This window comes from Staurois parvus, unplaced genomic scaffold (assembly GCF_062004578.1).
Source record: "Staurois parvus isolate SC_StPar_1 unplaced genomic scaffold, SC_StPar_1.0 ptg000652l, whole genome shotgun sequence".
Lineage (NCBI taxonomy): Eukaryota > Metazoa > Chordata > Amphibia > Anura > Ranidae > Staurois > Staurois parvus.
Window position 1 is genome coordinate 695,294 of NW_028318448.1, and position 23,406 is coordinate 718,699.

General features: G+C 42.8%; 2 protein-coding genes across 4 annotated transcripts in view; one reads left to right on the forward strand and one right to left on the reverse strand.

Moving 5' to 3' along the window:
- Window positions 1–4,216: 4,216 nt before the first annotated feature.
- Window positions 4,217–5,824, reverse strand: CEP43 (centrosomal protein 43). Its single transcript, XM_089694121.1, has one exon. The coding sequence runs from the start codon at window positions 5,696–5,698 to the stop codon at window positions 4,460–4,462; it is 1,239 nt and encodes a 412-aa protein (XP_089550247.1). The 5' UTR covers window positions 5,699–5,824; the 3' UTR covers window positions 4,217–4,459.
- A 31-nt stretch (window positions 5,825–5,855) lies between these two features.
- The window catches only part of RAB23 (RAB23, member RAS oncogene family), a 58,135-nt gene continuing 40,584 nt past the window's right edge, over window positions 5,856–23,406 (forward strand). Inside the window, exon 1 of one of the 3 annotated variants that reach the window (XM_089694122.1) lies at window positions 5,856–5,987. The gene's annotated coding sequence lies outside the window, so the exon portion shown is untranslated. Of the gene's footprint in view, window positions 5,988–9,633; window positions 9,761–23,406 lie in introns of those variants that run through there. The other 2 variants (XM_089694123.1, XM_089694124.1) reach the window with 2 other exon arrangements.

The following is a 23,406-nucleotide window of genomic DNA, read 5'->3' on the forward strand; positions in this document are numbered from 1 at the left end:
GCACACCCTTTGGAAAACATAACTGAAATCAGTCGCTTCCTATAACCATCAATAAGCTTCTGACACCTCTCACCCGGAATTTTGGACCACTCTTCCTTTGCAAACAGCTCCAGGTCTCTCTTATTGGAAGGACACCTTTTCCCAACAGCAATTTTAAGATCTCTCCACAGGTGTTCAATGGGATTTAGATCTGGGCTCATTGCTGGCCACTTCAGAACTCTCCAGCGCTTCTTTGCCATCCATTTCTGAGTGCTTTTTGACGTATGTTTGGGGTCATTGTCCTGCTGGAAGACCCAGGATCTTGGACGCAAACCCAGCTTTCTGACACTGGGCCCTACAGTGCGACCCAAAATCCTTTGGTAATCCTCAGATTTCATGATGCCTTGCACACAGTCAAGGCACCCAGTGCCAGAGGCAGCAAAACAACCCCAAAACATCATTGAACCTCCACCATATTTTACCGTAGGTACTGTGTTTTGTTCTTTGTAGGCCTCATTCCGTTTTCGGTAAACAGTAGAATGATGTGCTTTACCGAAAAGCTCTATCTTGGTCTCATCTGTCCACAAGACGTTTTCCCAGAAGGCTTTTGGCTTACTCAAGTACATTTTGGCAAACTGTAGTCTTGCTTTTTTATGTCTCTGTGTCAGCAGTGGGGTCCTCCTGGGTCTCCTGCCATAGCGTTTCATTTCATTTAAATGTCGACGGATAGTTCGCGCTGACACTGATGCTCCCTGAGCCTGCAGGACAGCTTGAATGTCTTTGGAACATGTTTGGGGCTGCTTATCCACCATCCGGACTATTCTGCGTTGCAATCTTTCATCAATTTTCCTCATCCGTCCACGACCAGGGAGATTAGCTACAGTGCCATGGGTTGCAAACTTCTTGATAATGTTGCGCACTGTGGACAAAGGCAAATCTAGTTCTCTGGAGATGGACTTGTAACCTTGAGATTGTTGATATTTTGCCACAATTTTGGTTCTCAGGTCCTCAGACAGTTCTCGTCTCCTCTTTCTGTTGTCCATGCTTAGTGTGGCACAGACAGACACACAATGCAAAGGTTAAGTGAACGTCTCTCCTTTTTATCTGCTTTCAGGTGTGATTTCTATATTGCCCACACCTGTTACTTGCCCCAGGTGAGTTTACAGGAGCATCACATGCTTGTAACATTCTTATTTATCCGCAGTTGTGAAAGGGTGCCAATACTTTTGTCCAGCCCATTTTTGGAGGTTTGTGTGACATTATGTCGAATTTGCTTTCTTTCCTCCCTTTTTTTGTTTTGTCCCAATACACACAAAGGGAATAAACATGTGTATAGCAAAACATGTGTTAATGCAATACGTTTCGTGAGAAATACATGATTTCCTGGAGAAATATCAAGGGTGCCAACAATTTCGGCCATGACTGTACATGCACATTACTGATGAATAATAATTATTGATTTATGAGTAGTATGCTATAGACTGCCACACTAATTTACAAGGCTACATTCACATGGACGTTTTGCCATGGTACAAATAGCAGCAGCAATCTAATAACTCCTGCTACAGTTTTTACAGGTGCAAACAGCTAGCTGCGACTGCCAAGCTAATAAACTTCAATGATAGGTTTACAGCGGCTGCAGCTGTTTGCATAGCCAGTGATTACTTGTGGAATCACTGCTGAATGAATAGCTGTGGCAGCCAACAACCTGTCATTGAAGTGTATGGGCTCAGCGGCAGCAGCTAGCTGCTCCCCACCGTCAGAAACCGCAGCATATATCCATATATTCCTGCTGCTGCTATTCACATTGTGGCAAAACGTCTATGTGAATGTAGCCTAATAGACCAGTGCTGTGGGGTTCAATATCAGCAGCTGCGCCTGTAATAGGGTCAAAAGTGCTGACTATACTGTCTCCATTCATAGCAACTCTACTATAGGTTCCCAGAATGCAAAGAGTTCCATGATTGGAGGACTGAAGATTAAAAGCCTCCTTCAATCGTGGAAAACTTTGCTTCATGGTGTGGGAACCTACAATACAGGTGCTATGTATGGAGCACAGGGGCAGAAGGTTGGGCATAATTGACCCTTGACAAGTGCCACTCATAAGCACAGTTAGATATTAACTAGTTGCCGACCGCAGATAGCCGAATGACGGCTGCACTGCGGCCGGCCAGTTCTGGGAGGCCGTCATATGACGTCCTCCCAGAACATGCTCTCCTGCGCGCCCCCGTCGATCTCCGTGATCACTGTTTCCTACAGACACAGCTGATCACGTGATGTGGTAAAAGGCCAATCACAGCGGCCTTTTACCACGAGATCAGCCGTGTCCAATGACACGCTGATCACTGGGAAATGCAATTGCCAGTTCTCGACTGCACTTTCCTCATGCTGTCAGAGCGTCAGGAAAGTACTACCGAGAACCGGCAGTTGTCAGAGCAGGGATTGGTACCGATCATCAGGGCACTGATGATCGGTGCTCAGCAGTGCCACTCACCAGTGCCCAGCAGTGCCACCATTCAGAGCCCAGCAGTTGCAGCAGTCAGTGCCCAGAAGTTGCGCCAGTCAGTGCCGCTATCAGTACCCATCATCAGTGCCAGCTCATCAGTGCCGCCTATCAGTGCCACCTCATTAGTGCTGCCTATCAGTGCAGCCTCATCAATGCACATCAGTGAAGGTGAAAAATTACCTGTTTGCAAAATTGTATAAAAAAACAAAGAAACTTTTTTTTTTTTTTCACATTTTTGCTCTTTTTTTGTTTATAGCGCAAAAACGTAAAACACCCAGTGGCTAGTAAATACCACCGAAAGAAAGCTCTATTTGTGAGATAAAGTATAAAAAGTTCATATGGGTATAATGTTGTATGACCGCGCAATTGTCAAAGTGCGACAGCACTGAAAGCTGAACATTGGCCTGGTAAGGAAGGGGGTATAAGTGCCCGGTAGGCAAGTGGTTAATACATTGTCACTGTCCTACCTATTCATGGAAAGCTCTGCATTCATTGAGAAACTGAGAAGTGTTCTCTGACTGGCACACATGATGAGCTAGCAACCTCCTCTGTTCACTAAGAAGCAAGGCAGCTGCTCAGCACAGGACCTGGAAGCTAGTGGTAATTATTGTAATAGTGCTGCTAACTACAGTGATTTCCAGCTTCCAAGGGGATCAGCCAGCTATGGAACATGAATACTTAAATTGGTCCAAGCAGGACCATTGTAATTGTGCAAAAATAGCCATAACTGGAATTCAGCTTTAAACAGTTTGTATAGGACTGACTTCCTGAACCTATGACTCAAATGCTGGGAATATAAACACCAGCATACCCACCACCCTCAATCACATATGGAGGACTCAGCCAATCTAGGACTATTTTATTTTTTTCCAAAGACAGCTACAGAGTAGCATATTGGCGAGATGTACAGTATAATACTAAAGCTGGCCATACATGGATCAAAATTTGGCCAATTCAGCAGGAATGGGCTAAAATTTGATCCATGTATGGCAGCTCCCATTCATGAGAAGTTGATATATTTCACAAATAGGACTGCTGGTAAATTTCAAGAGGATCTTTGGCCACCACTACCCAATCTCCGCTTACCAGGTGGTCCAGGTGACACATTTATGATACTCACCCACCCAAAGTAACCAGCGCTGTTGCGCTGAGATGCTTTTGTATTCCACAGCCTTTTGGTCCCGCATCACCATGTTGTAACAGCATCAAGAGGCCACCTGGTTCATCTGGCACGTTTATGGATGATATGGAGCTAGGCCTGCTCCTTTATCCCTTCTGAATGAAGCGATATGCCTCCTGGGATATGTGACATGCATATTCTAAGAGGCAAAAGGAGGACCTTGCACAGCATTCACCTAGGGTGTGATGTGCAAGGTGGAGGGTGGGTCAGGTTGCACTTTATTAATGAAAAAAAAAAAATGACCCCTATTTTTAGCAGGGGAAGGGGGTGGAGAGAAGAGAAAGTTTCCCCTGAAGGTGAAAATCTACTTTCAGTTTAATCAGCGCTGATTTGTATATTCTGACAGCAGGAAATCTCTCCAATGTCAAAATACAATGACACAGCAAGGTGGATTCCCGTATCCACCTCAGTTTTTTTTGTTCAGCTGGCTGGATGAAAGGGAAAAAAAAGAAAGAAAAAAGAACCATGTATGGCCAGCTTTAAATACAATATGAACAAAAATACCATAAAAAGTCAGTTTATGGAAATATGGACAGTGAACTGGAGCCTCATACTGTTAAGATTTCCCTTTTATTTATTTCTAGGTTTCATATCCAATTCTATAACCGTCTACAGTCTTGCACATAGTTCCCAACTTCCTTGTGAAGAATTCTTGCTAAATTAGCTTTAGCTTCCACCCTAAACTATATAGCAGATGTATAGATGACTGTTCATATAAAGTCTGAAGGCAATTTATTGAGCAATAAAAAAATAGATTGTAAAGTTTGTGATCAATGCAGAAAGTAGTACATTCATCATGAAATGTCTTCCAGGTAATCTGCGACATCACTTATATGAGATATAGAATTGTCCAAGGTGAAATCCTCCAGTTTATTGTCACTGCCAGTGAGGTCATCAACAGACAACTCCTCTTCCAGATCCTCCCCAATGCTGACCTCACTTTTATCGGAACGTTGACTAGTGCTGTTAAAGTCGTCGGCGTACTCATCCTCGTTCCCCGCTCCCAGTTCAAGGGAAGCCATTTTCTCCGAAGCTGATTTGAGGTCCTTGTGAAGGGTATTGGGTGTCTCTGAATAGGAACTGGGCTCCAACTTGTGAGAGTGTGAATTGAGGAGCGCTGATAGACTCCCATTAGGCTTGCTGATCTCCTCTTTCCAGCCATAAGTCTTCTCTGGTTTAGGAAGCGGGTCATCATAGAAAGAATCTCCGTCCTGGTCATCTTCATCCAGTTTGGGACCTTCGCTTTCTTGTGGACTCAACTGGAGCTCCTCTGCTGTGGGCTGTGGCATTTGGTTGTCAGAGCTCCTAATGGAGGAAGAATTGTCTGTCCTATGGGGGTGCAGATTGGCGAAGGAGGGATAAGCGATCTCTGAACCCTCCACAGCCCTACACTGGGTGAACAGGCGCCTGTACATGGCCAGAAAGTCATGCAGGTCTATGCGATCTTTATCGGCCGAGGTGTACTCATTGTTGATGTACCTGTCTAGCGTGTCCCTATTGGAGTGAGGGAAGAGCTCCCCGAACAGCTCCCTCAGCTTGTCTCTGCTGATCTCTCCGTTCTTGTCACCATCGTACAGCTGAAACTTGGTCTGTGCCTCCGCTAGGTGTCCAGGGGGCAGCTCCTGCTCCGGCAGTCCGTTCTGTATCTTCTGGAACTGCCTGATCAGCTCTAGGAGTAATGGGCCACCCTTCTCAGCCTCGGGCAGGCCCAGCTCTCCGGCCACATGAATCCGATCATTGGGTATACTGGGCAGGCTGGCTTCAGGCTGGAGGACAGCCAGGGTGAAGTCCAGGTGGAAGTACTGCAGGAAGTCAGTGACTAGCCCGGCTACTAGGCGGCCCTCTCTACTGTTCAGGAACTGCCGGAGCCTCTCATTGACCAGAGCCGGCTTGCTCTCCGCCCGCTCCTGCTCCTCCAGAGCCATGAAGACCGAGGCTCGCAGTTCCGCTTTGATCTTGTTCAGCACGCCGTTATTCTCCAGCGTGTGGATCAGCAGATCCCTCAGCTCGGTGTCCTCGTCAGCCGCAGACATTTCGGGCGGTTTGTCAAAGAAAAATAACTCTGTGACAGGAAGAAGTGTGCGGGTTGTCCGGGAGACGGACGAATTGTAAACGGCCGGGCTCCAGCAGCGGGGCGGGTCCAAAGGCACGCCTGCGCGATGATCTCATGGCGCACATGGGCATGTGACAGAAAGCCACGCCCGATGCGCCGGGTGTTGCTGGAGTCGTCTTCCGGGATAAACACACCGCTGCACTGTTTGGTTGTCCAGAGCTCAGCAGTCTCCACCCACAGCTTGCCTTCGCTTCTCCAATTCATTCACGGTAGTAGCTAGCGCTCTTTCCTCGTGTTCCTCCTAGTCAGTGTGTGTGTGGTGGGCAGGGGCAGTCTGTGTGGGGTCAGTTGTGGGGCACGCTCTCTGTCTGTGGGTCTCTCTGTGCTGGCAGTAGGGTTGCCACCTCATCCTTGTAAAACCGAACACATGTTCATTACACTGGTTCAGAGGATAATTTAATGCAGCTGAGTGAGTTTAATTATAACTGCAGGATTTATATAGCACCAATATATATAGGACAGGCAGTACAATTACAGTACAAATGGGTATAGGAGGGATTGGAGGGGCCTGCGCCCTAGAGCTTACAATCTAAGAGGGAGGGTCAATTGGTACCAAAGGTAATAACTGTGGGGGATGAGCTGATGGAGAAAATAAAAGTACAGTTAAGTATGGAGTGAGGGATAGGCCTCACTGAAGAGATTTGTTTTTAGGGGATCTAAAAGTGGACAAAGTAGGAGATAAATTGGGGAAGGGAATTCCAGAGGATGGGAGCGGCTCTGGAGAAGCCCTCAGGGTGATGAGATGATAATGGAGCTCCTAAATTTGGACCGAGTAGGAGATAGACAAATTGCAGTTCCATAGGATGGGAGAGGTTCGGGAGAAGTCTTGGGGTGCGAGCCTGGGAGGAGGTGAAAATGGAGCTCCTAAACATGGACAGAGTAGGAGATAGACAAATTGGAGTTCCATAGGATGGGAGAAGTCTTGGGGGCGATCATGTGAGGAGGTGAAAAGGGAGCTCCTAAAAGTGGACAGAGTAGGAGATAGACAAACTGGAGTTCCATAGGATGGGAGAGGTTCGGGAGAAGTCTTGTGGGGCAAGCATGTGAGGAGGTGAAAAGGGAGCTCCTAAACGTGGACAGAGTAGGAGATAGACAAACTGGAGTTCTGTAGGATGGGAGAGGTTCGGGAGAAGTCTTGTGGCGAACATGGGAGGAGGTGACAAGGGAGCTAGAGAGCAAGAGGTCTTGGGAGGAACAAAGAGAACAATTTGGTTGGTATTTTGGGACTAGGTTAGTAATATACCTGGGGGCTGAGTTGTGGATGGCTCTATACATTGTTGTAAGTATCTTGAATTTAATTCATTGGGTAAACAGAAACCAGTGGAAGGATTAGCAGAGAAGGATAGCTGACACTGAACGTTAGGTTAAGTGGATGAACCTGGCAGCAGCATTCATGATTTACTGGAGGGGGGATAGCCTATGGAGAGGTAAGCCAGTGAGTAGGGAGTTGCATTAGTCAAGACAAGAGATGACCAAGGCGTGAGTTAGGAGCTTTGTGATGTCATTGGTTAGGAAGGGGCGTATCTTAGAGATGTTGCTGAGGTTGAGGTGGTAAGCTTTGGACAGTGATTGGATATGGGGCCAAAAGAATAGTTCAGAGTCCAGGATTACACCTTGAACCTTGGCATAGGGGAAGGATTGGTGGTTGAGCCATTGACTTTGATAAAGAAATCGGGGGATTTAAGGTGATTACCACCTTAATCAGCCAGCGAACCTGTGCAATTAATGTGTTTGGTTATAAAGGGGTGGGGTGGCAACCCTAACTGGCGGTGTGGCATAGTCTCTGATTTGCCTCTCTCTCTGTGGGGGCAGTCTGTGGCAAGTAGTGGTGCAGCTCTTGGTGCTAAGGCTACGTTCCAACAGGACGATTACATCTGTATCTCGTGCAGGGCCATGTTTTACCAGCACAGGGACTTACAAGTGTTCGGTGCTTCACTGCGATGGTAGTCTATTGGGACACAGACACTACATCACAGTGTGACATCCTGGGTGCATTTGGGGCTAAGCGCCCGCCTAGAAGATACATTGGGAGCAGCGTCTGTCTATGCAGAGAAGGTAACCCAATAAACAACAATGGGACTGCCTTCACGGGGATGTATGGAACACCTGTGCTGGTAAATCATGGCCCTGCATGGGGCACAGATGTAATCTCCCTGCATTATCAAGGCCTAAATATGATTTTATTTTAATGCTGTATGGGTGGATACGCACATGTGCATGAGCCCCAAAGGAATTGCATTATTCAGACATAAATCTCGGTTATAGTTGAAAGTATAACTAAAAGCAAAACCTCACTTTTCAGGGATTTCCTCTCACTTTTTGTTTTGACTTGTGACAGGAAGCAAAGGGAAATCTCTCCAATGGCACACAGATGGCTAAAAAAAAAAAAAAGAAATTGATGCGCACTACCGCTATTGTTTTAAAATCTTCTTTTTATTCGACCACAGTAAAAACATCACAGATACAAAGGTTGACACTTTTCAGCTTAACAAGCCTCAGTCATAACCCAAGCCGAAATGCGTCAACCTTTGTACCTGTGTTGTATTCACTGTGGTCGATTTAATAAACGGAAGATTTTAGAACAGTGGCAGATGGATTTCATTTAATTCTGGAACAGCTAAGCAACTGTGGATCACGCACCTGCCTAGTTCCTGGGATGAGCATTGGATGGGTAGTAGCACCTTCTTTTCTTTTTCTTTAAAAAAAACAAAAAGACCTGATGGGTTATAACTCTCCATTTTTAGGCTAGTCAAAATGTAAAAAAAATGTTTTAAAAGATTTAAATGTTTCCACATGTAGAGCTGTACTTAGTTTATCAGAGTCTGACCCTTCGACTAAGGTCAGAGGTCATCTGAAGTAAGTCATTTGTTGCCCTTTCATTAACCCTTTCTGGGTATATATAGCTTGTGATGTCAGACAGCGCAGGTGATCTCTGCTCCATGGCTAAGGATTCTTTCACACTGATCCATTTTTCTACATCTGCGTTAAAAAAAGAAAAGAACCCGAAGAAAAACGCATAACCGTGTATTTCTGTGGAACTCTTCACACTGATCCATTGTGGGTCAGGTGCGTTTCTTAAAATCCTGCTTGCTCCATTTTTGGTGTAGTAGAAAAACTCACCTCTCCATTGAAATCAATGGAAAACGTGGTAAGAACACACCTATGGTGCATTTTTGGTGTGTTTTTTGAGTCACATGTCCTATAAAAATTGCACCACAAAAGCGGTAAAACCGTGAGTTGGGGACCTTAGATTGTACACACCTTAAGGGTTAGGGACTGATGTGAATGTATATATGTAAAGCACTGCGTAAATTGATGGCGCTATAGAAGTACCTAAAATAAATTTTAAAAAGTAAATTTTATTGAAATGTCATGGTGACATTTCAATAAGTGCTATTGACCACTGCACAATGTGAGGTGGTGGATTGCTTTGTATTGCCCTGTGCTGGAAAAACGTATGGCCTGCAGTCCTTGTTTTTTTTTTTTTTTTCGTTTTGTTTTTTTATTCAGTGCACTTCACTGCAATGTGGTGACATGAACTGTCTACATAGAAGACAAGACATTCAGCTTTCTCTTGCGGTGGGGCTGCGCTGGAATAGGTGCCCAACATAGTCCCACCACACACTGCGTGATTAAAGAACATGTAAACTCAACATTTCATATCCCTGATATATGCCTGCTGTACCATGTACTTGTATGAAAAAGTATCCTGTTCTCTTTGTATTGCTTCCTTTGTGTGATATCTGTGGTGTTCCTGACAGTCCTTCTGCTTTCCTATTAAAAACTAACCACACTAAGCAGGAAAGCACAGCGTGGTCAGTTTTCTAGCTATGCTGGTGCTTCTCTCCTCTAATGATCAGACTTGTCCCATCCCTGCACAGCCATTTATTGAGAAGATCAGTGTACTGCTGTTTCTCCTTCTTCAGCAATTTATGCAGCTGTGAAGAGAGGATATGCGATCACTTATAAGAAAGGGGAAAAGGTATTTATAATGCTTTTTATATGTATATATAAATGTTGTACCTTTTCATTTCTATTTTAAACTGAATGGTTTGTTTTACAAGGTGAGGTTTACAATAGGACTTGACACATTTGTTTTGAATCTAGGAGCCAGCTAGAAAGGTTAGCAGTCAGTTTTTGTTTAACTAACAAAGCTTTATTTTCAACAACAAAACCTCTCCTCTTATATAGCCCTGATTTGTATCTTTAGAGATGCACAACACAGGTTTTCACACCAAGAATACATGGAGGTGTCCATATGAGAAGAAGAAAAATAAACTTAAGCAGCACAGCTAAAGTTTTTGGTTTGTTTGTTTTGTTTGTTTTTGGATGTTAAAACTTGCTTATCAGACACTTTCACCCCTTTCCTGCTCAGGCCAAATTTCAGTTTTCAGTGCTGTCGCATTTTGAGTGACAATTTTGTGGTCATGCAGCACTGTACTCACATTATATTTTTGTCATTGTTTTGAAACCAATAGAGCTCTCTTTTGATGGTATTTAATTGCCACTGGGTTTTTATTTTTTGCTAAACAAAGTGAAAAAAATGAAAATTTTGAACAATTTCTTAGTTTCTGTTAGAACTTTTGTAAATAAGTAATTTTGTCTTCGTCACTGATAGGCTGCAATGATGGGCACTGATAGGTGGAATTGTTGGGCTGCACTGATGATCTGTCCTTTATTGACGCTGTGACCGCGCGTAAGGAAAGGACTGCCGATAACCGGCAAGTCTGTTTTACAATGGTATTAGCTGTGATTGGCCACAGCTGATCACATGGTAAAGGGCCGCTGTGATTGGCCTTTACCTCGATTTGTGATCAGAGGCAGTTTCCTTGGCTGTAAAGGATTGGAGGGTTTAGTTCCACTTTAAAGTAGAACTAAACACCCCAAATACTTCCCACTTAAGTGACGCAACATCAGCAGGGTTCCTCAGTGTCGCTGCCACCTTCTCCCCAGCGTCTTCCAGTTGCTGGGTCTTTGGCTGTCTAGATTGGCTGGTGGAGAATGACTTAACCACTTCAGCTTTGGACAGTTGTACCCCCTTCATGAACAAGGCATTCAGCACTGCGCTACTTTGACTGGCAATTGCACGGTTATGCAGTACTATATGCAAATTACATTTATATACCTTTTCACACAAATAGAGCTTTCTTTTGGTGTTGTTTGATCACCACTGGGTTTTGTTTTTTTTTTTGCGATATTAATTTTCTACTTTGTCATAAAATATATCCAATAAACTAAAAAAATTTTCATACGTTTAGGCCAAAATGTGTTCTGCTACATGTCTTTGGTAGAAAAAAAAAAAATCCCAATAAGTGTTTATTAATTGGTTTGTGTGAAAGTTATAGCATATGTGTGTATGTGTGTATTTGTGTGTGTGTGTGTGTGTATATATATATATATATATAATATATTTAGTTCTAATGTATGGATGGCCTATCTCACAAAATGAACTTTTTTTTTTTTTTGGAATATAGACTGTCTGAGGTATTTAGTAAGAGGCATGTTGAGTTTTTTGAAGTTTGTAATTTTGTCACAATTATTTTTTTTAAAATGCAGAAATTTAATAAAATGTTTTTTTGTTTTTTTTTTAACTTGCTGTCACCATTGTAGTAGTGTCATCATATGACTGATTTGGTGTCGATCAGGCTAGTATGTTAAAAAAAAAAAAAAAAAAAAATTCACTTTTTTTCAACCTTTTTATTTTTCATTTTTTACTTTTTTTTTTTTTAACAACATACTTTTGTCAGAGTAGCTCACTGTCACCATAGTAACCCTGTACTACCCTGATTGGCTGATCAGGGCTGGTTTTTTTTTTTTTTTTTTTTTTTTTCACACTTATGACAGCTGTGGTGAATACTGATCTGTGATTGGCTACAGGTAATCACATGGTACAGGGTTTTTTTTAATTGGTCCAGGGACCATGTGATAGCTGTGGTCCAATAACAGCATATAGATCGCGTGATCACTGGGCTGCAGGTACTGGGATCCGCAATCCATTATTTCCGGCGGACACAGCAGGCTGGGTGCATTAAGAATAAAGCCTATTTTTTTTTTTTTTCCAAGATGCTTCGATGCCGGACTTTTACTTCTCTTTGATCTAAGGGTGAATGACATACATGTATGCCATCCAGCTTACTTTTGCAGCTCGCCCGCAGTATAAGTACTGTGGGTGGTCGGCAAGTGGTTAAAGAGGATTTTTACCCTGTAAACAGAAATGTTAAAAAAACACACACTCCCCTATCCCAGGGTTCAACACACACTCCCCTATCCTGGCTCTTCACAGATCTTCAGGTCCCTGGCTCCTGCTACTTAAATGTGGGCAGCTGACTTCGACTCTGTGGCTTCACAGCCAGCTGCCCACTGTTCATGATGTGTCCCAAGGTACTGCGGGGAGAGGGGGGGTTTCTATGTGCCATTCCATTTACCTGCATTCATTCATGAGGGAAAACATAAGGTAATTGCGCATAGTGTTAACAGGCCCTCAGTGTGATATGTCCCTTGTGCTCCTGTCTTCTAGTTCAGTAAAAATCTTGTGTGTGACGGGTTATTAGAACTTAGGAGCTGTCACAGGCTGTCATCAAGAGTGCCCGACTATGCCCACCTTTTCCGCCCAATTCCTCCATTATTGAAGCCATACTGAAGCTTGTATGAATGAAACAGGATCTCTGAATGGAGGATGTTTGATACCTCCGCCCCTCCATTCATAAATAGTTTTATTCCTAGATGCTGTACGATGGCTTCTGTGAATGGAGGAGCTGAGTGGAAAGGGCAGGCATAGTTGGGCATTTGATGAGAGCCTGGAAGATTACTATTTTTTTTTTAAACTTGGGCTTGATGTAGTAATGTCCAGTGAGTGTGTGTGTTTTTTTTTTTTTTCTTTTCGAGCTAATTGTGGCAAAAAAAAGCTTACTTTGTTACTTTACAGTTCATTTTAAAAACATCTAGTCATGTGCAGGGAGAATTACATTAAAAATTGTATTTGCTTGTATATGATTGGAAGACACAAATTAAAACTGATTTGGGCAGCACAGTGGCTAAATGGTTAGCACTTCCGCCTGGTAGTACTAGGGTCGTCGGTTCAAATCCCAGCCATGGCACCACCTGCCTGGAGTTTGCATGTTCTCCCTGTGCCTGTGTGGGTTTCCTCTGGGTACTCCGGTTTTCTCTCGCACTCCAAAGACAAGCTGGTAGGTTAATTGGCTGCTGTCTAAATTAGCCCTAATATGTGTATGTATGAATGTGAGTTAGGGACCTTAGATTGTACACCCCTTGAGGGTTAGAAATTGATGTGAATGTACAATATATATGTAAAGCGCTGTGTAAATTGCTAGCGCTATATATGTAACTGAAATAATAATAAATAAATTCAACTGATTCACTAATCTAAATACAATTGTATAGCAAAGTGAGAAGGCTTTATTCATTTAGTAAATCGCCCACATTGTCTTCCCAGCAAAAAGGGCTGAAGAGAGTTGTCACTGGAAGGCATGTGTTCAATTCTCAATTAAACTCTGTCCCCTCCTGTGTTCACACCTGTGATGATAGATGAATACCAAGAGAAAGCTGTGACCAGTTGGCTGTCACAGTTCAGTTTCTGTTCAGCTCTAAAGTAAATAAACTGCCCTCTCCATGGCAACCTCCTTGTAGTCTTCTCCACCTAGCGTCCCCTGGAGCTATACTCATACATATCTTCTTACAAGTTAGAGCAACCTGGAGAACATTGACGTGCTTTTTGTCCATCCTTCTTTTCACCACAGTACAACCTTTTTACTGCTCCTGACTACATAGCAAAGTGAGTATATTTTCTTTTTCTGCATGCTGCTAGTTTTTGCAAGTAGATAATGCCAGGGAAATGTTCCATTACTTTGTGTCATAGGAGATCTGTGTTCCCTTTTCTTCCAAGGCACACGCTCGGATTTCTGTTTTACTTAAACAGATTGCAAATCCTGAAGTCTTATGTGCTAACGCCCTACACATATGTTTCCAACAAAAATATTTTTCTGATGAATGTGAAGCATCCCAAGAATCATCCATGACTGTACTGTTAAGTTCCTATTTAGAACAAATTGGAATTGGCCTGCCGTATCATTTTATTGCTTTATATTAGCTATTTTCAACTAATGTTTGAGCAACAGCAGATTCTGAGGCAAAGAGTGTACTTACTTTTTCTCAGTACATCATTGCATATATTCATATTTTTGTTAAATTAATGATTGGAAAGGCAAGTGATCCTTTTGCTTTTATGCAAGTAAAGATCTGATGTTTGCCTATTCAGATATGTTGAGGAAGTTACCAATTTCCATGGGGTTGTACTTATTTTTACACATACTGTGTACTGTGCAAGATGTTCTGTGTTGGAAGTGCTTATAGGCTGACAGCCATAGTAGGCCTTTAATCCATGCCAAAGCAATCTGTTCCAGGACACCCTATCTCAATCCAGCTTTCCCTCACTCCTTACATGTGAAAGCCCCAATTTAAGGGGGATCAGTAAAGCCCCATATGTCTTGACTCTATCCCTCCTTTTTTTTTTTTTTTCTTTTGCTCCCATTACAAATGAAAGTATAAAGAAGTGTGAGAATAGGAAAAAAAAAACAAACATGCATACTCACCTAGGTGGATTCAGCATCAGTCCCCCGCTGCCTCTACACCGAGTACTGAGCGATCAAAGACCACTGATCGCTCAATTCTAGATCTTCATCGCGCACAGAATTGGTGACTGTCAATCACCGGTTCTCTGCTCTGCCCCTTCAGCACTCCCTGGAGTGCTGAGCCATGCAGGGGGTGGAGCTCAGTCTCCCAGAGGCACGCTAAGAGGCTGAGCCAGCTGCCGGTTAGACATCTAGGTGGATCCCAACATTAAAGTTGGGGTCTTTTCAGAGTCTGTACCAGGGCTTTGGACTTGGCCTTGCTTCTCCTTGACTGTCAACCATACATCTGGTGAGAAATTCATTCTACTATACTTACTGTTGTGTTTAGAGGTAAAATATGGGTACTGCATGCGATATACTTTCCAGTCTCCCCTGGATTCTCATGAAGTTGTCTACTTAAAGGCTAAGTTTACTTTTTTGGGCAAAATTTCACTTTTAATAAATAGAAGCCTTTTGTAATATCAATTCTGCCCCAGGCATCCCAATGTGCTTATCTTTCACTTATTTCATCTATAGCAGCTTTGAAATTTCTTCTATTTATTTGAGTATTTGAAAAATGTTTTTAATTCCATCACTTCATGCAGATCATGACCCCCGGGAAGCTTTGAATCCCAGCATGCACTGCCTTACTGCAGCACAGATGAGTGAGTGATAGGGCAAGATCATCACTCTGGACCAAACCTCCCTCATTACTTTACCACCTTCCACCCACTTTTTGTACAATCTCCTTTAGATCTATCCTTCGCTATGTAGTGCAAGGGCCTGTCTGATTTGATTCAAATTAAATACAGTCATGGCCGAAATTGTTGGCACCCTTGATATTTCTCCAGGAAATCATGTATTTCTCACGAAACGTATTGCATTAACACATGTTTTGCTATACACATGTTTATTCCCTTTGTGTGTATTGGGACAAAACAAAAAAAGGGAGGAAAGAAAGCAAATTCGACATAATGTCACACAAACCTCCAAAAATGGGCTGGACAAAAGTATTGGCACCCTTTCACAACTGCGGATAAATAAGAATGTTACAAGCATGTGATGCTCCTGTAAACTCACCTGGGGCAAGTAACAGGTGTGGGCAATATAGAAATCACACCTGAAAGCAGATAAAAAGGAGAGACGTTCACTTAACCTTTGCATTGTGTGTCTGTCTGTGCCACACTAAGCATGGACAACAGAAAGAGGAGACGAGAACTGTCTGAGGACCTGAGAACCAAAATTGTGGCAAAATATCAACAATCTCAAGGTTACAAGTCCATCTCCAGAGAACTAGATTTGCCTTTGTCCACAGTGCGCAACATTATCAAGAAGTTTGCAACCCATGGCACTGTAGCTAATCTCCCTGGTCGTGGACGGATGAGGAAAATTGATGAAAGATTGCAACGCAGAATAGTCCGGATGGTGGATAAGCAGCCCCAAACATGTTCCAAAGACATTCAAGCTGTCCTGCAGGCTCAGGGAGCATCAGTGTCAGCGCGAACTATCCGTCGACATTTAAATGAAATGAAACGCTATGGCAGGAGACCCAGGAGGACCCCACTGCTGACACAGAGACATAAAAAAGCAAGACTACAGTTTGCCAAAATGTACTTGAGTAAGCCAAAAGCCTTCTGGGAAAACGTCTTGTGGACAGATGAGACCAAGATAGAGCTTTTCGGTAAAGCACATCATTCTACTGTTTACCGAAAACGGAATGAGGCCTACAAAGAACAAAACACAGTACCTACGGTAAAATATGGTGGAGGTTCAATGATGTTTTGGGGTTGTTTTGCTGCCTCTGGCACTGGGTGCCTTGACTGTGTGCAAGGCATCATGAAATCTGAGGATTACCAAAGGATTTTGGGTCGCACTGTAGGGCCCAGTGTCAGAAAGCTGGGTTTGCGTCCAAGATCCTGGGTCTTCCAGCAGGACAATGACCCCAAACATACGTCAAAAAGCACTCAGAAATGGATGGCAAAGAAGCGCTGGAGAGTTCTGAAGTGGCCAGCAATGAGCCCAGATCTAAATCCCATTGAACACCTGTGGAGAGATCTTAAAATTGCTGTTGGGAAAAGGTGTCCTTCCAATAAGAGAGACCTGGAGCTGTTTGCAAAGGAAGAGTGGTCCAAAATTCCGGGTGAGAGGTGTCAGAAGCTTATTGATGGTTATAGGAAGCGACTGATTTCAGTTATGTTTTCCAAAGGGTGTGCAACCAAATATTAAGTTAAGGGTGCCAATACTTTTGTCCAGCCCATTTTTGGGGTTTTGTGTGACATTATGTCATATTTGCTTTTCTGCCTCTGTTTTATATTTGTTCCAATACATACAAAGGGAATAAACATGTGTATAGCAAAACATGTGTTAATGCAATACCTTTTTTGTGTGAAATACTTGATTTTCAGGAAAAATATCAAGGGTGCCAACAATTTCGGCCATGACTGTAGGTTGTTCAGGTGTGTCCTCCTATTCCACAGTTTTGGTAAATCTAAAGGTGATTGTAGCCGTATTAGTGCATTTGCGACAGAAACAATTGAGTACTGTCCGTGATACTTTTTTTATTTGCACTAACATACAATTTTGAGGACAAGCTTTCGGGGTATGTCCCCTTCTTCAAGGTCTAAGCAGTACTATTAAAAATCACAAAGTTTAAGCAGAATGTTAGAATGGATTGAGAGAAAGAAGAAGAAAAAAAAAAAAAAAAAAAAGGGGGCTACAGATAAGATACATCAAAAGTGAGGGGGGGAGGGGGGATACAACACTCACTCAGAGGGGGTCAAGTTTTAGCTAATAGATAGTCATAAAGCTGTCGGATAGTGGTTGAGGAATCCCATGTCCAAATTAAGACCGTTCTCTTTAGTGTCAAATAGAATTATCATTCTTAGTTCAAATGTTTTTCTTTCCTGGATGGATTTAAATTTTCCTTTCAGAACTAAAATATTGTAAATCTAAAGGAAATTGTACAATCATATTGCATAGTGTGTGGCTATCTTTATACAAGTACATAGGACGGAGACAGTCAGTTGTAAGGCCCCATTCACATCTCCGCATAACAGGAACTCTTGTTCAGGCATGCTTTTTTTTGTGGGGTATTTAGGAGTATTTTTGCATCACATTAGTCACTAGGCAAATGCATGCCTGCAACCCGTGCTTGTGGTGCCATTAGCATTTAACAGCAATGCACACGCAATGTGTGTTTGCAAAACACACAGCAAAGCATATGTTTTCTATGCGGTTTTCGGTTTATAGATGTGAAGCAGACCCTCGCTGTTCTTGTGTAAACACACCCATTTCATTTTCAGGCCCTATTTACACCTAGTGTTCTGAAAGCGCATGTTTTTTGTCTTATTTTTCCCATGACACGCATAGCACAGCCCATTGATTTCAGCGGGCCCCCCTATGTGTGGCAGAATAGCTCATAGGATATTTTGGCATGTTGCAGTTTGCACGTATTTTACTGTGCATTTTGCTGTGTTTTTCATTTTTCTTTGTTTTTCATGTGGCAGAATGTGTTTTTTTGCTTTTGCAATTGGCAAAAAGTGTGACTAGTTAGTGTTAGGTGTATAAAGGTGGCCATATACTGTGCAATCTCTGTACAATCTCCTTTTAGATTTAGTATTCCTAATATAATAGGACACACCATCTGTCCAATTATTGTCATATCAGGCAGACCCTTGCACTACATAGTTGATGGTAGATCTGAAGAAGATTGTACAATTAGATTGTATGGTGAGTTGTACATACTTCCAAGAGAGGCTTCTCCTGTTTTCAATACTACAGCTCTATCCAGCTGACCACTCAGCACCAGCACACTTTTCCAAATGAACGATCTATGCAAGGGAAAAAAAACTGATGGCTGAGTATTTAGAGAAAACGGTGATTGCTGATTGTATTGGAAATTAATGTACCTGCAGAGGTGGGTCGGAGCTAACTCCTGGAGGAGGGGGGCAGCTGCAGGGTGTATGTTAATGAGGTCAGCTGGTGAACTCCTTCCTGTGTCTTACTGGTTTGCATAGCCTAAAGTCTGTCCAGGAAGTAATATAGAAGTTTTCCATACCATAATCTTGAGCTTGAGGTACGGGCTGGTGTATGAAAAATAGAAAGCCTTTTTCTTTTCTGCAAAAGAGGTACATTAATGCTATAATGGTACATACTGAAGCTGGAATTTTTTTTTTTTTAAAGTGAAGTTAGCCTTTAACACTGGAGGGCCTGTTCACACCATATGTTTTGGACTGTTCTGGGCAGCCTTGCAGAATGCACAGACAAGTTAATTTTTCCTGAATCCTATGTGTTCAGTTCACACCTCCCACAGTAGTGTGTGCTGAAAAAAAGTAGGACATGCAGTACTTTTCAGTGCATCATTTTGCAGTGCAGCACACCACATCATAACATGCTGCAATGAATGAAAATAAATGGGACATAACTTTGTGACATTTCAGTAAAGGTAAGGGCCCATTCACACTTGCCCACACACTAAACCTGAGTGGTTTAGTGAGCGGTCAGCTGTCCATTTTGAGCTGCAGTGATGTGCAGCAGGGGCTGGTGTAATGCAGGTTTTACCGCATCACATGGCTCCCTTGTTTTTTGTTTTCAGGAATTGTATTTGAAGTATTCAAAGTGACACTTCATTCATGTCACCACACAGCAGAATGGTGCTTTACGTTTGCTGTGAGGTGACATCAGCTGCCATCCATGTACCTCACTGCACCACACTTCCAGGCTGCATTTTAGTGAGAATGGGGCACATAGAAAACTACTTCCAGTGCTGGAAAAACACCAGTCACTGCTCTAAAGTGACTGGGTCCTAAGAGACAAAAGTTAACCAGTGTGAATTGCTGTGATCAGCACATCACTCTTCCCTTTATAAAACAAGTTAGCCAGCCATGTATTGTATTGCTTCTGGTATTGTTGTTGCAATTTTGGAAAACCAGAGAATGCCGGACACGGACTTGAGGAATACAAGTGATTTATTAAAACAGTGCTGTTTTGACCTAACAGACGGCTCATGCTCTCATCTGCTAAGTGAGTTGAAAAACATCTCACAGAGTATACATATTAACAATTATGTCACAATGCATACATTTCTGCTTTCACTTTCTATACTTTCAAAAGGCTTTCTAAACTCTGCAGAATAACCTTGAAATAGCAGCTGCAGATAAGGGTACTAACTACAAGCTGGTACAAATCGCTCACCGGAAATAAGGGAAGGGAGAAGATGAGCCAAAAACCTTGCAAGCAGATACTGTTACAGATGTTAGTTTAAATGGGAACTCTGCCATATCTGGGTGCTACCACAGTATGAACTATTATAAGGTCTTCATAGATTTTGGTTGATCATGGCCACATTTACCAGGTCTTCCTACTTTTTTGCTACTTTGACTGCAATTTCTTTTGATTCCTTTAGGACTCTTATTGAAATATCTGCACTTGAGTTCTTTGGTTAACACTCATGCTTTGTCCAACCTCCCCCCAATATGGACAGAAGCAGTGTCAAAAATCTTATCCTGAAGATTTTAATAGTTCAGCTCAGTTACTAAATTACCCTTGTAGCCCTAGCCTAGCTAGAAGTGTACTGGATATCTTGGCAAAATAAGGAACAAAATGTATTCAGCTCATCTCTTCAACACATCCACAGTTCCACATGTTTATGCATGTCATGGTGATCTTGCCAGAAATCCAAACATCTGTAGTGAGCTAATACTGCTTTTACTTCACTGTTATCTCAAGTAGCGATGTCAGCCCTGTCTGATTTCCACCATGCTGAACTACAGAACACTTCTTCCTCTCCTCATCTCCATAAACCACTTGTTTACATTTTGAGCACTTCCTCCCCTGGGAGATGATGATGCCATCTCATAGCAATAAATGGTTGACAGGGATTCTCATCTTTCCACAGCTATCCAAAGCATACCTCCATACACATAGCCTGTGACTGGACAATGAGGCTTGGTTCACACTATTGCGGGCCGTGTGGCTTGCGTTTGCTCGGGCAAGGCAGCCCATTCATTTTAATGGGGGGCTGTGCCTGCGTTTTCGCACACAAAAAGTGCATCCACCTTTTTGAAAATGCAGCTGCAGGGAACCCACGTGGTCTTTTTTGACCGTGCGATTTCCCTGCAGTCCCCACAATTGCACTGTGGGCTGAGATGCGTTGGAGTGCAGTTCAGAATGAATGGCAGCCCTGCGCATTCTGCAAGAGTAGCGAGATTCGGCTGTAGGAATAGCTGCAATGCCTGCAAATGTGAACCTAGTCTGAGTGAGCACTATAGGTCTTCAGCTCTTTTTGTGCATGATGTGATACACCCGATTGTTACTTGTAAGACATAATTGCTGTGTTGTAGAATGCATTAAGCCTCCGTTCACACTACTGCTACCTGACAGTCACACGATTTGCAGTGCGACATTTCCAGGCAGCTTGAGTAATATTTTGAAGCATCTCTGAAGCAACTTTCAGGGAATGCCTGGGTAATCTTCCTGTAATGTCTGATCCAAATCACATCAATATAGGCGAGGATCCGACTTGGAGGTGACTTTTATTAAAGTACATGAGCACAAGTTGGATAGAAGTCACCTTGAAGTAGTACAGGAACCTTTTCTAAAGTCAGAGCAACTTCAAGAGGGCTAAGTAGCCTCTCTGGCGGTGTTCCCGAGTGTAGCTCAGGGTAAAGTTTCAGTACCACAAGCAGTAACCCCGAGCTACACTCGGGAATACTATGCGGCGCTGCTCCACGATCCCTCGATCACTTACCTTGTCCTGCGCTCCCGCAATGTCCCTCCTGCAGTGTCCCGGCCAATATAATCCGGCGGATGCTGGCATCTTTCATCTGGGTTCTGTCCCTTATGAGCGTCGGGACGTACGGGGGATGGAACGGTGGGAAATTAAAAAATGACAAAAAGTGACATTCACTAAAATCACATAGTAAAACATTACTGTATCAAACCATTTCACATACAGTTTGTCCCGAGTGCTTTGTCCTGTGCTCTGCCTACATTTGTTACTATTCTTTCTGCCTGGAAACTGAGAAACGTCCATGGCGTCCGAAAAAGCGTCCCTTTAGGTCAAAAGCGGTTTTAGACCAGCTAGAGAACAGCGATAGTAAATTAGAACCACTTGCAGAATTGAGTGATAATGATTCGTGGGGAAATTCATCATCAGACACTGAAAACGATTTTGCACCTTTGCTCAGTGATGTGCGAACTTGGCGCTATATTTCAAATTTCAGTGTTTTTGGTTTGATTATATTATTGAATTAAATTTATTATATTATTATTTTTTTATGATTATTTATTAAATTATAATTTATGATTTCGTGTTTCAAGTTTTATCATACCCGGGATGTTTACTGGACTCTTGTTCGGACAGATTTCAGTGAGTTATTCCTAAACATTACAGGCCTACAATAAAAAAAAAATACATATTTCCATGCAAAAAAAGTACTGCTTTGAGCACAGAAATATGGACATAATCAGACCACTAGGGAGGTTAAGATGGCTCTCATTGACTAATATGGGATTTCACATGTCCTGCGACTTGGGGTCTCAGAAGTTGGATCCCAAGTCGTGGCAGTGTGAACTGAGCCTTAGTGATTTTAATACCTAAGTGTATTTGGTTTTTAAATATTTGAGCTAACCCTGGGTTTTCAAAAAACTTATAAAATGCAGTCTTCCTCCCCTTTGGGTCTGGTTGTCATGACTGGTCCCCTGAAGCCACTCTTCTTGCTGTTCTCTGACTGGTCTTCTTGTTGTATGTGGGATGCACAAACAAGGATTGTCTGACTGATAAATGCAGTGGCAAACACCATGTGATGCATTCTCTTAGGCAGGAATTTAACGTTTAAAATGTTTAAAATTCAAAAACCCTGTGCTAAGAGAAATACATAGGCTGCCATTGTTGCCCTCTCCTACTATAGATAGTTGCATTGCTGTCAGTCACTGATTTGGAACAAGGATGGAAGGCAACCAACAATCGGTAATGACACAGAGTTTTTTAGACCAGGTTTCCTTTAAAACTATTCAAAACTTGAAGTGTCTGGAAGGCTAGAACAAGGCATCTTATTTTTTTCCCTGCTTAGGTCACTCAGCAAGAATTTGAGGTGTCTAAATGATACTCGCCTTGGAAAATATGTTTAGGCTGTGGTGGGTTTTCTTCTTATTAGGATGACACCCCTTTAACACCCCTTTTAACACTCAGGCTAAAATGTTATAACCACAGTCAGTTTGCATATCCTTTCTTAATATTTTCAATTATATCAGTTGGACACTACTGTAAGCCATATGCATTTGCTCCACTGTTTACTGTGTGCCTTCTCTAGCATTAAGGCTACGTTCACACTAGCCTTGTCAGCAAGCGGCAGACAGGCATTTGGGAAGCGTTTTTACCGCTTTCCAAACGCCTCGGAAAATTCTGTGCATTGCAGCACATAGTGCTGTTCACACGGGAGCGTTAGTGTCCTGGCAAAACGGACACCTCTGGTCGAGTCAGGAGGAGTTGAAGCCTCCTACTCAAGTCTATGGTGCAGCTCCACAAATGCTGGGCGTTTGCGAGGTGTTTGCGGAGCGTTAACACCATTCAAACTTCATTATAGGTGTTTGTGGGGTATTTTTAAGGATTGGCAAGCGCCGCTAAACCGCGCATACAGCGTTTTTGAAGCGTTAAAAGCGCTCCGCAAACGCCGGACCAACTCTTGTCAAACGCTATAGGGGCTTTTGGCAAGAGTTGGGAAAAAAAGTCAAGTGTGAACGAGCCCTAAGAGTTATTCAGGCTCTTCTGGAAAACATATGCTGACAGGGAAAATGATGGTAATACAGAGAATAGTGAGCAAAGGGATTACTGCTTCATGATTTACTGTTCCTTCATGTTCACTCAGCAGGTTGGACTTGTGTTTTTGAACATGCTGTGCTGCTAGCGTTCAAAGACCTGACTGCAGTGTGTCTTTTCTTGTTTATAAGTATTAAAGGTCCTTTGGCAGGTAAAACAGTTAATACATATATATGTAGTGCA